The 16296-nt window shown below is 31.1% G+C and overlaps 1 protein-coding gene across 1 annotated transcript in view; it reads left to right on the top strand.

Annotated features, from left to right (window-relative positions):
* LOC142333215 (ATP-binding cassette sub-family C member 4-like) overlaps nt 1-16296 on the top strand; it is a 112484-nt gene that overhangs the window by 17342 nt on the left and 78846 nt on the right. The window contains exons 6-8 of the mRNA XM_075380197.1: nt 1722-1878; nt 7301-7439; nt 8392-8502. Coding sequence (XP_075236312.1) covers nt 1722-1878; nt 7301-7439; nt 8392-8502 — 407 coding nt within the window. The remainder of the gene's footprint in view (nt 1-1721; nt 1879-7300; nt 7440-8391; nt 8503-16296) is intronic.

Genomic DNA, 16296 nt, shown 5'->3' with positions numbered 1-16296 from the left:
TATGGCTACCTTTTGTAACACGGCAGATGTCCCACCTGTAATCAGTTTCCTGCCAAATCCTATAAAGCATGTCTTGATTTATGGTAGCAACTGTATGTGCTGCCACATTTCCTATTATGTGCTGTTGACATTTCCTGGACATGGAGGAACAAATATTCAGTCTTTAAATTAAACTGTATACATAATACACTTTTTATCATACTCTTTTAACATCTGTGAATGAATTTTGGTCAGTTTTACAACTTCAAAAAATAAACATTTATCCACACTACACTTTTAAGCCGAGCTAACATTTTGAAATAAACAAAAGAGGTTTTAATAATGGAGATTGTTTTTGAACAGTGATATTTTCTATGTCAGGCAGTTTCAATTTATTCTACTATAATCAATAATTAATCAGACAAATTAATCATTATATCAATAATTAATCAGATAAATGAAAACATCTCTGATGTTGTCATTTAATCTGATTAATTATTTAACAATCCGCATCGGCCTCATAAATAATGAAGTAAAATGAGAAACGATTTAAAAAAATACAAAAATATAAAGAATCTTATTACTTACACATGCCATATGGGAAAAATGGATGAGAGCAAGGAGCCAGGAGAATGAAAAAGACCTAGTAAGGAAGATCAGATAGAGGATACACAAAAATTAAATCGCTGCAATTAAAACAAAGAATTAGTGCGAGTGTGATTAGGGGTAAAGATGGAAAAATACTTTTTTGAAGATGTTAAAGAAGATGAAAGGAGTACGTTGAAGTGGAAAGTATATTTTATAGTGGGAAAGATAGAATATTCATGTTTACATAGAGAATGAAATAGGACAGACATATTAGATTATTCAGTATCCCAGTAAGAATTTGACAGTGCTTAGAAAATTTTGAAAGGCAACAAAACAACCCTGGATAGTATACTCAAGGAAATATTAAAGAATTTGGAAGAAGCCAAAAAAAGATGGTTATTTAAAATTATAAGGAGTTTTACATTCAGATTTCAAAGGAACCAAAACTACTATAATCAAAGAGAAAGGCGATGTGACAGAATGTGCTAATGGATTTCAGGAAGCTCAGCTGATATGAATAGTAGAAACAGACTGCTGGACCAACAACTAGCTTGTTGCTATCTACAACACTATTGCGAATACCTAATCCCTTCCACTTTACTATCAGGAGTATCAATACTACTTGGATACCACAGGTGGTAGAACTACTCCACATCTATATGTTTACACTTTTTAAACTTTAATGAGTAATAAACGGATTTATTATAATGACAAATCAAATTATTCTTTATACTGATTTTCCAAGTTTTGTTTCTAAAAATCAATATTGGTAAAATTATGATCATATAAATTTCTTTTTCTTCAAGACAACATTTTAAACGGTATTTAAAGAATATAGGAATGTAAAAGTTGTTTTTACCAGTAACAAAATTACTTTTTTAGTGCTGTTTATTATAAGCATATTCTTGAATCAAAATATTTATAGAATTTAATTTTTTGAAATTCCATGTTTCTTTTTACATGTTTATTCAGTCCCTTACCATTGAGTTTATGACTAAGCTTTGTATTTTATTTTGGTTTTCAAGTCTAATTTTTGACTGCCATTAAAGCCTATTATTTCTTATGTATTTTAATATTATAATACTTGCAATATAAAATTCTTTTTATAAACCTGTTTTTTTTTTATATAGCTTTTTGTATTTATTATTTTACAGCTTATGTTGGCAAATTATCCTCAAAATATCAACTGCAGATAGCATTAAAAAGTGATAAAAGAGTCCATTTAATGGATGAAGTTGTTAAAGGAATACTAGTTTTAAAAATGTATGCGTGGGAAAAACCATTTGCAGAATTAGTTGCAGACACACGAAAGTAAGTATTAAAGATTTATTTTTAAAAAAAAAGTATTAACTTGCACATATTTTTATAATCAACTAGAATTAATTTTTTAAACAGAGAAAGGTATATATACTTTTCCTTAGCTAGCTAGTAAAATTTTTGTTTGAGTTAATTTCTGTTCTGAAAAATGCTTTCTTTCCCTGTTTAAAAAGTACAGGAAAAAGTTTACTTTTCTGTATTATAGTTGATTTTTAAAATGTTAAAATACTACAACATCTTGGATATAAAAAATTAAAATTCTGATCTATATTATTGTACAGAATTAAAACAAATGATTTGCAAAATGTTCAATAATTGTGAATTCTAGTCATGATTGAATTAATCATTTTAAAGGTCTTTTCAAGGAGGTCCTAATATCTTTAATTTTTAAAATAATTTATATTACAAAGAATTTTAAAGGTTTAATTTAATGCTAAGGAAACAGGCTACTGGATACAAAGCTATTTCTCCTATAAAATTAATAATGAATCGCTTAAACAAGTAAAATTAAAATTTTATCTAATAAATCCCTATCTTTATCTGTAAATAATGATGACATTGGCATTGAATAAGAATTTTTTCATGAAATCTGATAAATTATTACTTTGTGTAAAGCTACTTTTAACCAAAGAACAGTATTTAGTATAAAACTCTATACTTTCAACTATTAACCAAAATGATTCATTTATTTTATTTTTAAATGCACAAAGAAATGCTGATAAAACATTGATCTCCTCTCCCAAAAATTAGGTCTGAAAAAATTGCATCATCATTATCTGGAGTAGCAGCTAGTAGTTAGTTTATTGGAAGAAGGAACGACATCCCACTCAATGTTTAAATTGCTACTGGAATTTTGCAAATCTATACGCTCATTGTGTAACGTAACAATCTGATGGGAGGTGTAGCTTTAAAATGTTCATAAATGATGTTGGATTAGTATAAAATGATCCATTAGAAGTCCCTAGAAACTGTTAACCTTAATTTATGGGGTATCTGCGACCAGAATCAAGTAATGGGAGTAATAACATCCAGTATTATATGGAGATTTTGTCCAGTAATTCCAAGAGACACAAGAGCTGACAAGCTTGAACTTGCCTAAAATCTTCCTACATCTGGCCTAACGTTAAAGTGTTTTCTCCAAAATCAAATATGAGGATAACAAAAGCTGTTATGAAATGTTATAAGCCCTTTTTGTTCTGCTGTTCACTCTATTGTATGAACCTGCGAATGGTGGGACTGCAGCGCAGCTGTAGTAGGACAGTTGCGCAGTCAACTACTTTGGTGGGAGTGATGTTTGTGTAGGCACGTACATATACTGTACTCCCACTGACATCTGAGCAGCTAATGTGTGCTCATCAATTGTTAAATTAATTACACCGATTAATTTGTAGTTAATTATCATATAAAAATGTTCACTATCAAATATACTGTTTGTTAAACATTGTCATTTTATAAAAATTCATCTTGTAAGATTATGTTTATAAGATATAATTTTATTAACAGTTATTTCTAAATAGAATGTTAAACAGTCATACAAACTATATTAAAAAATATCCTTATCGTACTACATCTTGATTGTCAGAATTTATAGGTACAATTATTTTTTAACCTTGTTGGTTCATATTGTTCACCATGATAGTGAAACACATCATAGTATATTCTAGCTGTGCTAATAATTTACTACAAAATAACAGCAAGCATTCATTTGTGAAAGCATGGTTAGTGATCTCTGAAAGCAATGCTCTGTAGTCTAAGGTTCCAGTATGTAACCTTGTGAACTTTCATGGTGACAGAATTTGCATATTTCAGTGTGACGTTTTAAAAATGGGCATGTGATCTGTCCGATAATTCCTGATTGTTCATTGGCAGGGTTTGGGTACCATGGCAGTAAGATAGATTTGAAGAGATCAAATTCCAACTTCTAGAAGGAAAATGCTACTTTGATGTCAAGAAAAGTTACATATTGGTACTTTTATAAAAATACTGGTACTTTTAATCTATGTTAATTATATAATCCTCGCTGCCTGTGTCTTATGCAATTATGCAGTCCTCACAATGTATCTTCATTTTGACTATGTAGCATTTGTACCATTGTGTACATTAAAATTATTTTAGAGATATTGATGAGAATTTCTTGTTAGAATTTAGACATTTTTGTATATTATAAGGTTTTCATCAGCTGCTGCATCGACATCTAATTGAAGCCATATGGTAGCTATGAAGAAAATTACTTTTGTATAAAGAGTACATCTCAGTTTTTATGGGTATTTCCATTTCTTGTTTGGGGTTGTTCAAGAAGACAAAATTAATGGCTGAAGTATGCATCTAGAAAATTCATGCCTTTTACTTTTAGAAATGCAAACTTATATCAGTTAATTTAGTGATGGTAAGAATTTTGTCATTTTAGGTTAAAATAATTTTTCTTTCTTTAAAAATATTAATGGGAAATTGTTACGAGGTGTGTGAGAAAAGTAATGAGACTGACTTTTTACTTACCAAAGTTTTATTTTTTCATTATTATCCCCCTCAAAGTAGTTCTCTTGGGCAGCTATAAACCGGCGGAGTCGTTCCCACTCCTGGTAGCAGAGCTGGAAGGCTTCAACTGGTAGGGCTTTTAACTGGTCGGTCATGATCTTTTGAATGTTCTCCAGAGTTCCAAAATGACGTCCTTTTAAGACATGTTTCAATCTCGGGAAAAGGAAAAAGTCACAAGGACTCAAATCAGTTGATAAGGGGGGTTGAGGAACGTAGGAATCCGTTTTGAAGTCAAAAATTCCCTGATGGAAATGGTCGTGTGACACGGGGCTTTGTCATGATGAAGCATCCACTTGTCTGAAATGTCTGGTCTCACGCGAATCACTTTTTTCTTGAGCCTTTCAAGGACATCTTTGTAAAATACTTGGTTGACAGTTTGTCCTGAAAGAATAAATTCTTTATGCACGATACCCCTACTGTCCAAAAAGCAAATCAACATGGTTTTGATCTATGATTTGCTCATTCGACATTTTTTTCGGTGGAGGAGATGACGGAGTGTGCCACTCTTCGCTTTGCCGCTCTGTTTCAGGATCGTACTCAAATATCCAGGATTCATTACCTGTGATCACACGATTGAAGAATTCTTGATCATTGTCAATCCTCTTAAGAAGATCAACGCACACGTTTCTTCAATTGCCCTTCTGTTCCGTTATGAAGTTTTTCGGCATCGATTTCGCACAAACCTTTCGCATGTCCAAATCGTCTGTCAAAATTTGTGTGGTACGGTGAAAGTGTTTAAATTAAACTGTTCACTCATCATTCTTATTCTTAAACGACGGTCTGATCTCATAAGAACCCTCACACGCTGAACGTTTTCGTCAGATTTTGAAGTTGAAGATCTCCCTGAGCGAAGTTGATCTTCAACATGTTCTCGGCCTTCCAAAAATGATTTGTGCCAGCGGAAAACTTGTACTCTTGATAAGCAATGTTCCCCATAGGCCTGTTTCAACTTTTCAAAGGTCACACTCGCGGATTTCCCAAGTTTAACATAAAACTTGATTGCACAACGTTGCTCTAAATTCCGATGCGCCCCATTTTCGTATCACACAACAAAAACACAACTTCACTTATGGCGCTGTCAAAAATAACGTATTGGCCATACGGAGTTGAAACTCGTACGTAGCATGTGGAAGGGATGAACAAACCGGTCTAGCATAGATCGGTAGACACAGCGTTGCCAGAACGCTTGCAGTGTTACCAATCTCATTACTTTTCTCATACACCTCGTACATAAGTAATTGTGTTCTTTTTTATGATTTAATAAAAAAAAATCTATTAAATTTAAGAAAATAAAACAGTTATGATGTACATTTTTCATCTTAAAATTTTTATTTCATTAATTTAAATCTACATCTACAATAGTAGAAAAAACCTTATTAAATGGTCTAAAATGACAATGAAATAGATTAGATTATTATGTTACTTGAATTGTTGTTTCCATAGGTGCAATTTTGTTTGTCTTGATCGTAATAATTTCAACCCTTTAAATCTCAAATATTTAAGAAGGTAAATTGTTCTAACCATTTTACTCCGTATTACAATGGGATTGTCTTAGTCTTTTTCTGTTGTTCATCAAATTCCTTGAAATCAAGTTTTTTATGTGATGGTTATTTTGTTTTTGAAACATTCAGTACTCAGTGTAGGGATTAAATTAAGGGACAGGTATTATTAGGTGGAATGGCTGCTTCTTTGAATTTCCAAGTATTATTTTTTAATTCATTTAAAGAAAAAAGCTGCTGTATATATGCATTATATGGTATTACAATTCAAGAGGAATAGAAGAATCCACTTTTTATCTGAAATGTATTATTTTAATTACTAGATAAGGAATGAATTTTTTACAATAAATAATAATTCAATAATAACAATAGAGAAAAAAATCAGAAGTTATTAGTGAAATATTAATTTTTTGTAGTTTTAAAAATGAGATTTTAAAAGAAGAAGGTAAGTCAGATTAATTAAGATTTACCATCAGATTTTTATTTTAAATGAAGCGAGGTTTCTGAATCGTTCAGAATAAAGTGTTGAGATGCAAGTTATTCAAAAACAACTCATTCATCTGATCAAATTTTTCAAATTTATTTGAACATATCAACCAAATGAAGATGCATGGTGTGTTGATTTGTTTGCTGTATGTGCTCAAATTTTTATTTTTAATGAAGTTCCCCTTGGCAAAATGGAACAAAGTGGCAAACTGCATTTGCTTGCTTTATGTTTTCCTTTTTTACGCTGAAAAAAATAAAACAAATATTGCAATTCTTTCATTAATTTTTTCATTGCTGTTGTAATTTTTTTTTAAATTATTGAAGATTTTCATTGTAAAAGTTTTTGTTGTTGTTAGTATGCAAAATACGTGAACGTTATTTAGTTAAAATTGGCAAAAACATTTAATAAAATCATGTGTAATGAAACATAAACCATGTAACATTTTCGCAGTGCCTTTTTTTAATCACAATGCTTTTACATGTATTTGCACAATTAGTTTTTCTATAAGTTGCCATTTTTTACAATGCATAAGACGAAAAATGCTTTTTTCTTGTTTACTTTCAATTTTATTGATTTTTTCCTTTTTAGGGTTTTTTGTGAAAAAACGTTTTATAAAATACCTAAGATATATTACCAATATATATCATAGCATTAGTTATCTATTCTATATATTTTTAAATGATGTAGCTTTTCATTTAACTGCAGGAAGCAGATTTGTTTATAGAAAAATTTTAATTGTGAAAAACAAATTTTTGCACTTAAAAAAATATATGTTTAAAAAAGTACTAACACTTTCATGATGTTTTAATTGTTTTTTTTTCAGCAGTTTCTTATTTTTAATGTTACTAATGTCATTTATTTAATTCAAGCAAACCATTAAATATTCTTATTTCAGGGCTGAATTGGATGTTCTACAAAAAAAAACATTCCTCAGAGGGCTCCAACTGACACTTAATTTAATAATAGCAAGAGTTGCTTTATTATCAATATTGTTGGCTATTGTCTTACAAGGAGAACATATTGTTGCCGATAAGGTATTTATTAGATTTTATAATTATTTCAAACATAAAACTGCTAAATTTTACTGGTATAGCTGTGCTAATACCATAATGTGCAGTTCCAAAAGACAGTATATTGAATTTAAAAAAAATCTTAATAAACTTCTTTGTAGTACCGGGTGAACAACTTAAAACCAAACCACTACAGATTACACAGTTGCTACAAGTAACATTTTAATGAATGAAATGAAAACAAAACATAAAAATTAAATTAAATTCTATATTTACCTTTATTATAATGTTACAAAATTCATACTCTGCAGATGATTTTCCTTGTGTTTGTCCTTTAAAATCTTTGCCACCTACCTTGAACACAGTTTTTATGGCCCAATTCTTTAGGCAAAACTGCATTAATCAAAGATTGTGAAACATCATAGAAAATTGTGATGCAATGAAGCGCTAGTTTTCTCAAATTTGTTCAATCAAATTATATGTTATCACAGAATAATGCTGTTATGTTCTTTATCATGAACGTTTGTTCACCCTTCTTGAAATGAACAGCACCACTGTCTTATGTTAGAGACATTCATAATATTTAACACATAAACATCACAAATTTACATGTAAAGTTCAGCGGCAGAATTGTTTTTTGTCATTAAGAATCATATTACCCCTTCAACTGTACATTCGACTGAATCACAAATTTTAACACTCATTATAAATGGATAATACAAATAACTAACAATGAAATGACTAAAATATTGTTGTTAACAGCTGACTATTGGTTGAAATAACTGAGGTACGCATGCACAATTTTTTACATTTGGTATATAAGTTGTAAATTTAAGACCTACTTTAAAAATACGTCTCATAGTTTGCATAGGAGAAATTTTTGTGATGGAGATCACTAACAAAAAAGTGCTAGTTATTATTAATTTTTTTTTAATTTAAATAAAATCAAAATTTTTGTAATTTTATATGTTCGTAGGTGTTTGTAATTGCAACATATATTGCAGCTTTGACTCAAGTAGCTTCTTCAACATTTACTAGGGGTTTTAGTGATATTTTTGAATGTAGAGTAGCAATTCGTAGGTTACAGGTAAGTTATATAATTTTGAGGTATTAAAATTATTTTTTTTAAATAAATGTTTCAATAATATCACACCATAAATTACTCTTAAACAACAATATCATATAAAATCAATGATGTGTAATATTATTTCTTTACTCTACTTTCATTTCACTTTATATTTACATTTCTTTACTTTCTTCATTCATCTTACAAGGTTTGCTTATTACTTTTTTAATGAAAAATTCTCATTCTAAATAGTATCTATGTTATCCTTATTGCCTTTAAAGTATTTAATTCAAAGCAGTAATCTCTGTTATCAATTTTTATTGAGGAATAAAAAACGTTTAATGATGATAGTTCTAGGCAAGAAAACAGACTATGAATTGGCTGTTGGATTGTGTCATACCAAATACTAACTAAATAGTGATTTGTATGTGAATTGTTTTCATATAAAAGTGTGTTTGCCTGATTTTCCACACAAGACAAGTACAATGTACAGGAATTGAGTTTATGATCAGATTGAAAACGGATGTGTTGAGATTGTTCCATGAGATTTTATGTTTTTCATCTGTATATAAGTTATTCTCCTAGTGGATATTTGTTACAATCTGGTAAACTCTTTGTTTTCTTTGTTTATGAGAAGTAATTGATTCAGGTTATTTGTATTTCTATCAAAATTCAAATTTTTTGGTTAGTTATCAAATTTTAGGGAATCAATTTTACGCATTATTATATAATTGGTGCTAGTATAAATTAGTTTGAATTTGAGTGCAGCATACCTAATGTAGTACAATATATGTATCATCCAGAAAGTAAAATGAAGTGATTGGTTAAATAAGAATATGATAAAGGTGGAAAGGTAAAAGAACAAAGCCCAAAGCCTAGAGAGAATGGTGGAAAAGTAGGAAGAAGAATTATGGAGAGGAGGTAAAAAAGAAAAGCTTATATGAAAACAGGAAAAGAGAGTAGGAGAAGAATATGTGAAGAGAAGCAGAAAATATGGGATAATTTCATTAAAAGTTAGAGGAAGATGTAGAGGAAAATAAAAATTTCTTATACAAGATGATGAGAAACAGAAGGAAACCTGCTGAAGGCAAACAGAAGAAGGAAACCCAATTGAGACAGAAGAGGTAAGGAAGGTATGGGAAAACTATTTTAACAACCCTTTGATGATATAATAAGGGTATGAAGAACCTAAAGGTGAACTGCTGTCTTGGTTGGAAACAGAAAAAGCAATGAAAGATAATAACGCCAGATGAAGTCAAATAGACATTGTAAAAGCTGCAGGGCCACAGTGCACAGCTGCAGGGAGAACAATGATTGTACAGAATGGTAAGGAAGATATGGGCAGAGGGTGCAGTACCTACAGATGGGGAGAAGGAGAAGTAGTACCAGTATTCAATAAAGGAGCAGGTGACTTTGTAATTATCACAGAGGAATTACGCTGATGAGTCAGTGTGCAAAATTGTTTGAAAGAATAATCCTGAACAGAATCAAAACACAGATCGAAGGAATATTGAGTGAAGAAAACATGGTTTTTGGCCAGGAAGAAGCACAATAGACCTGATTTTTTTATCAGTAAGGCAGATGATTGAAAAGAAATATTGCCATTAAAAAGGCATTATGATATGGTGAATAGGAAATATCTGGGAATGTCTGGAAGAATTTGGAGTAAACCTGTACATAATGGGATGGATAAAAGAACTTTGTAGAGTAAACTGGTGCACATGAGGATCTCAGCAGGACCAACAGGTTGGTACAAAATTATGAGAGGACTAAAGCAAGGAACCGTATTGTCATCTATTCTATTCAACATAATGATGGAATTCCTGGAAAGGAAAGTAAAGGGAAATCTACAGAAACAGAATAAACAAACAAAACACATGTTCTTTGTAGATGATATGGTAATATGGGGTGAAGAGATTGAGGAAGGAAACTGGATGAATGGAATCAGCATTTTAAGTTGGTAGGAATTGAAATCGGTGAGGAGAAAGAATGAAATTGTGGTACTAGGACGAGACAAGAATATGGAAAGAGACATTTGACTAAATAATAGTACTCTGAAAGTTATAGAAAAATTTACTTATTTAGTAGTCAAAATAAGTAAAGCGGTGGTAGAGTGGATTATGAAATAGCAAAGAGATTGGAGAAAGGGGGAAAGCTGTTCCAAAACATGAGACGTTTCATCTGGGATAAGAAAATACCAAGGAAGGCAAAGTAGATAATGTACAAAATGTATTATATACCAATTGTAACATATGCAGCAGAGACATTGGTGTTGAACAAGATATTGGAGTGGACTACAGGCTGGAAAGATGAAAATCCTGAGAAGTAGAGCAGGAAAGTCTAGGATGGGCAGAGTAAGGGGAAAAGACATCAGAGAGGAAATTGGAATGAAAAGTTTGTAGAAAAAGAAGGTTGAGGAGGGCAGATTGAGGGACTAGGACATGTGAAAAAATGGGATGCTGGCATGATCTCAAAAGTTTTAGAAGAAGAGAAAGAAGGGGAAAAGGTCTAGATGATGCTCATGCAAAAGATGGTTGAATGATATGAAGAACCATCTGCAGAAGAAAGGCTTTCTATGGGAGGAAATTTTTGGAGAAGAAACTTGGAAAAACAACGGAAGTGGAGAAGTTTAGTCAACCAACACCTAGATCCAGAATGGTGGGACAGAAGTGGCTATACATACAATCACTACAAGTACATAGAAATAAATTTAATTTCAACATTAACTTTGTCAGCTCACTTTAAGGAAAAATCATACTGAAAATTTCCATCTAAAAAATATTCTAAGGTGTATGAGTCAAGTCAATATCCAAAATTGCTTTTAAATGAATTAATTAAAAAGAAATTGTTTATTTATGAAGGTTGGAAAAGTCTTGAAAGACTCTATAGCTTTACCAGTTTGATGAGATGTATGGAAAATTTTCCGTGACAAGAGACTGACTACAATTTTTTTTTTTTGGGTTGATTAAATTTGCTACAGAAACTCGAAGCTTATGCATAGGAACATGAAGTGTCATTTTTGTAGCGTACGAAAAATGGCATGCCTGACTGGGATTTGAACCTGGGACCTCTGGATGAAAGGCAGAGACGCTACCACAGCCAAAAACAAACTTTTTCTCTGGAATTATCAGAGCTGCATATTTATAGAGACCAAGCTTTTACTCTCGTAAGCTGGTTGTTTAAGGCATGAATGGAATTAATATACTTAAATAAATGTTTGTTTTCTAGTGTTCTCTTTGCAAGGGAGGAAGAAGATGTGACCCATTATTTTTGGCCAGATGTCTAGTTCTATCTGAGTTTCAATGTAAATACCTTGGGAAAAGGACTTTATCCTCAGATGGAGTAAAAAATGGAAAAGAACAGAAAATTACATTTTTTAGATTAAAAAAAACGTAAACAATGTTATAGAAACATCAGTTTACAGAAAACTCACAAAAGTAGTATTACAATACATGCAAATTCTAATCACCCATGGTCACAAACGATTGGTACATTTTGATAGTGAATTATAGAAAAGGTATATAATAAAGTACCATGATAGTTTTACAAAATTGCAACAAGAAAATAACATGGAAATTAGTAATAGTCTTTTCTTAGGACACAATTTTATAAATAAAATAATAGAAAAAAATTATTTCTTACTTTCTACACACCACTGAAATATAGAAATACTATATAGTATTTCTATATTTCAGTGGTAACCACATGTTCTTGAGTTGTTGGTAACTCGTACACGTTTATTTTTCATCCGAATGGATTCAACGTGTTTAAGTGTTACTAACGATTTTAGGGAACAACGATACAACGTAAAATTTTATGTGAAACGGAGGAAAACTTTCACAGAAGCATTTCAACTTTTGAACAAGCTTACGGAGATGATGCTCTGGGTCGTACGTATGTTACGAGTGGTTTTCAGAATTTAAAAGTGGTCGCCAGTCAATTGAAGATGACCCTCGACCAGGAAGGCCTTCGACTTCAACTGTTGATACCCAAGTTCAGAAAATCAAAGATCTAGTGCCTGCATATCGCCGATTGACTGTCAGAGAACTTTTAGAAGAGGTTAGCATTACGATCGGATCGTGACATGACATTTTTACTGAAAAATTGAATATGCATCTTGTTGCAGCAGTTTGTTCTTCGTTTGGTGACGGAACAGCAGAAAGAACATCGAATGGATGTTTGTCAGCTATTTTTTGAACAAGCCGATGACGATGAAACATTCCTCCAAAGGATCACAACGGGAGACGAAAGCCGGGTTTACGGCTTCGACATCGATACAAAAGTTCAATCCTCACAATGGATCGACAAAGGATCCCCAAGTCCTAAGAAAGCACGTCAGTCTCGATTCGATGTCAGCGATGCTCCCTGTTTTTTCTATTTTAATGGAATTGTGCATTTTGTATTCTTGCCTCGAGGTGAAACAGTGAACCGTGTGAACTATCAAGGTGTTTTACAGCGGTACGTGAAAAAGTTCGCGAAAAGAGACCAGAGTTGTGTGAAACAACTGGTTCCTTCACCATGACAATGCGCCTGCATATTCAGCTTTGTCATTCATCAGTTTTATGCCAAAAATCAGAGACTGTCCTTCCTCAGCCTCCCTACTCACCATATCTGGCTCCTTGCGATTTGTTTTTATTTCCGGAATTAAAATCGGCGATTAAAGGACGCAGTTTTGAGACTATTGATGACATTAAAACTAATTCGTCACAGACCTTAAAGGTATTTCAAATGAAGCTATTCGGACTGCTTCCCGAAGTGGAAACATCGCAGGAAAAAGTGAAAGAATAGGGGAGGGGAGTATTTTGAAGGGGAAAAGGACCAGTAATCTGTAAAATTAATAATAAAGATTAAAAAACGTAAAGTTCGATTATTTTCTGAACAGACCTCGTACTGTCTCTTATAGACCTATTGCTCTGCTACAGTACTATTTAGACGGGAAAGTAAAAGATTTTTGGTTCATTACAATGCTTACAGAAACAGAAGAAAGAGAGGCATGTCTAATAAGACCAACCGTTTGTTACAATGTAAGCTTAATATTGCTGATTAATAAAATAATTTAGAAATTTGAAACAACAATAAAAAATGAGTATACTTGAAAAATATTATGTTTATGAATTTAAACAAAAGTATGAAATGATTATTAACCAATAGATCGTTTTTGAAGATGTTGCTTTAATTAAATATGCAGTTGGCCATAGTGTTTACGAACATAGTTGTGTGACGTTTTAAATTTACATCATTCTAGTTGGCAGTGAAATTGTGTTGCAGTTTTGTAGTGGTTGGGCTTTACGTTTTCTAAATTTTTGAGTTTTTATTTGTTATTTGATGTAGTTGTAAAGTTGTGTATCGACTGATGGTGTGGGATCCCGCGAAATCGACTATTGGTATTAGCTTTTAGGTTTTTTTGTTAACAGTGTTTGGTGGTTAAGTTGTTTTTTTGAGTGGTCAATCTGTTGAATTTTCAGAAAGTTATATATATTTTATATAATTTAAAATTTATTTGAATTAAATTTAGAATCTAAAATGGTCTCTAATATATTATTTACTTAAATCTATATTTCGATCGATATGTAAAACTTAGTTAAATAGTCGTAATTGACCATGTCTTATAGCGGGCGGCGTATAGCTATGCACACACATTGCGTACTAGAGAGGTAGAGATATAATAAGACGAGTAAAACATCTCGTATAGCACCGTATACTTACATAGTATGCACTGCTTTTTCAAATTTTTATCACCTGTCCCACATGTGGTTTTTTGGGCTCCAAAAATGAGACATTTTCAAAATCATTCTATTTGATGGCCATTTTTTTTTTTTAATGAAGGATACTGTAACGGGCCAATTTTTTTTTATAAGTACTACTAGTTCCTAAGAGTTAATAGTTAAAAAACAGCCCTGTTACCCTAAGCCCATTATTATTTATTTTGGCCCAAAATTTGAAAAACACAATTTGTAAATGTAAACAAGATTTGTAAACATTACAAGATTTGGTTATGTAACAAAATAAATTTTGGGTACACTAAGATGAAGTTTCATATTTACTCTTTCTAAAAAGCCCTTTTTGACATCTGTATGATGTAAAATAAGAATGCACAGCTCATGGAAAAAGTGACCAAAATGGATGTTTTTACCTGTTGACAAGTTAGAAAATAGTCTGTTACTAAAAAAAAATTAAATATAAAAAATATTTTTTTTAGCCACAAGGTGGGTAGTTATCATTCACCAAATATCATTAAAATCAATAATAGTGATGCAATAAAATTTTTGAAAATTTGTTGAATTAGAATTGAATACCCCTTTTAATAATTAATCTACCTTTATCTTTTCTCCTCTGATATGAAAGAGCTGCCATCAACAGCTATGGTCATTAGCTTGGTGGAAAATGGGAGCGTATGAAAAGATGGTCCGACCGGGATTCGAACCCGGGACCTCTACATTAAATGGAGAGATACTACAAACTCAGCTACAGAGGTCAGCTAATAAATTAAATTAATCTTAGTTTTTTTTTTTCAACAGGGAATCTAAACATTGTTGAAATAATAACAATGAATTTAAACAATTTCCGTAGCGTACACATCTGAGCAGAAGAGAGATGCTTATGTTAAAATAATCATGGCATCAGCATCAATTTTCTATCTACATATGGCCAGGTGTCATTTAGAACCGTGCTTGAATTTCTTGCCAACATTTTGTAAATACTGTTGGATAACATCTCTAGCGAGTGAACAACAAATGCAGTTCATAAATAAATGATCCATGTGTCCCCTACACATTTCTCTGTGAACATCAAAATATTTAAATATTAATTTTCCTGAACATGCTGGTCCAATAACCTAGGTTTTCTGTTCATGAGATTTAAATCCAATATTAATTAAGAAATGTAAACTGATTTATTAAATTTATTAAACTGACATATATATATATATGTATATATACACACACACACACACACACACACACACACATTAGTAAAACCAAATAAAATGTTTTAAAGATATTCATCAGACACTTGTAGTTGTATTATTATAAATAAAGTTGTTTGACTTAATTTGAAATTCTCAGAATCAGCTAATATGGAAAAGTACAACAAAAATTATTACTGCTAGTAAACAGTTTATTATAATATAAAAATAGAGAATTTCTTTTGATTATTTTCCATCTTTTCATTTGAAATTATTTCTGATTGTTATTTGGTTCAAATAATGAAATATTTAAAGACCTATCGAATAACAATTTTACTTAACAATTATAAGACTTTACAGATTAAAAATTAATATGGCCACAATAAATAATTTGAAAATATAAAATAATATGTAACTTATATAATGAGAACACTTAGAATCTAAGTGTTATTAAATCAGATTTGATCAAATCGTATGTTTTTTTCTTTTCATTATCACTGTGTACAAATATTAAGTTTGTTTAAATTCAACAGTCCAATGCAGACATACAGTAGAAAGAGGTATTACTATGGGCATATTCTCAACTTTATCAACAAAATTATGCCAAGAGAAATCCACCAATATAAAAAGGAACAATGTACAACAAAAAACATAAATTGCACCAAAAGCTATATTAAAAAAATTTAACTGTTTAATTAAATGTAATTGCATTAACCTATATTAAATATTAAGTAGTAAACTGGAAACTAATAATATTAACTAGCACAATTTTTTTTTTTTTTGAGATATAAACTAATGAAATTTCTGTTCCTCACAGGAATGCAATTTTTATTTTCCTGGGTATTACAGAAATAACAGAAATATTATGATGGGCATGAAAATTGAAAGACCTCATTCAAAAATTTCTGTTA

The sequence above is a fragment of the Lycorma delicatula genome, chromosome 12 (assembly GCF_047948215.1).
Source record: "Lycorma delicatula isolate Av1 chromosome 12, ASM4794821v1, whole genome shotgun sequence".
NCBI classification, from domain to species: Eukaryota; Metazoa; Arthropoda; class Insecta; order Hemiptera; family Fulgoridae; genus Lycorma; species Lycorma delicatula.
This window is presented reverse-complemented; position numbering and strand designations above follow the sequence as displayed.